At 48.7% G+C, this 532-nt stretch overlaps 1 protein-coding gene across 1 annotated transcript in view; it reads right to left on the minus strand.

Annotated features, from left to right (window-relative positions):
* Positions 1-237: 237 nt before the first annotated feature.
* EMH_0029430 (adaptin N terminal region domain-containing protein, putative) overlaps positions 238-532 on the minus strand; it is a gene marked incomplete at both ends in the record, with an annotated part of 1,490 nt that continues 1,195 nt past the window's right edge. The window contains one exon of the mRNA XM_013494302.1: positions 238-282. Within this exon, the coding sequence (XP_013349756.1) occupies positions 238-282 (45 nt within the window). The remainder of the gene's footprint in view (positions 283-532) is intronic.

A 532-nucleotide genomic window follows, 5' to 3' on the forward strand; every position in this document is an offset into this window, starting at 1 on the left:
AACCCTTAGACAAAGCGCGTGCTAAACCGGATACAACGCAAACCCTAAACCCTAAACCCTAAACCCCTAAACCCTAGACGCCAAAACCCTTTAAACGCATACCGAAAACCCTAAACCCTCGTAACACAAACCCCCCCTCCATCCCCCCAGCTGACATCCTCATAAGGGTTTAGGGTTTAGGGTTTAGGGTTTAGGGTTTAGGGTTTACCTTTTGAATGGTGTTTACGAGGAGAAGCATCAGCTCATGGTCTCTATGCAAAAACAAGTTGCAGGCCAAATACCCTGCGACACACAAACCCTAAACCCTAAACCCTAAACCCTAAACCCTAAACCCTAAACCCTAAACCCTAAAAGCAATAATCACACGGGAGACAACCCAGCAGTGTTATAGTTGTGCTGCTGCTGCTGCTGCTGCTGCTGCTGCTGCAGCAGCAGCAGCAGCAGCAGCAGCAGCAAGACTGCGAGTCTAAGTATGTGTGTATGTGTGCTTGATGGATAGCTAGAAACGAGGGTTTAGCGTGTGTTGCGTAGC

This window comes from Eimeria mitis, genomic scaffold (assembly GCF_000499745.2).
Source record: "Eimeria mitis Houghton genomic scaffold, Emh_scaff1101, whole genome shotgun sequence".
In the NCBI taxonomy this organism is placed as follows: domain Eukaryota; phylum Apicomplexa; class Conoidasida; order Eucoccidiorida; family Eimeriidae; genus Eimeria; species Eimeria mitis.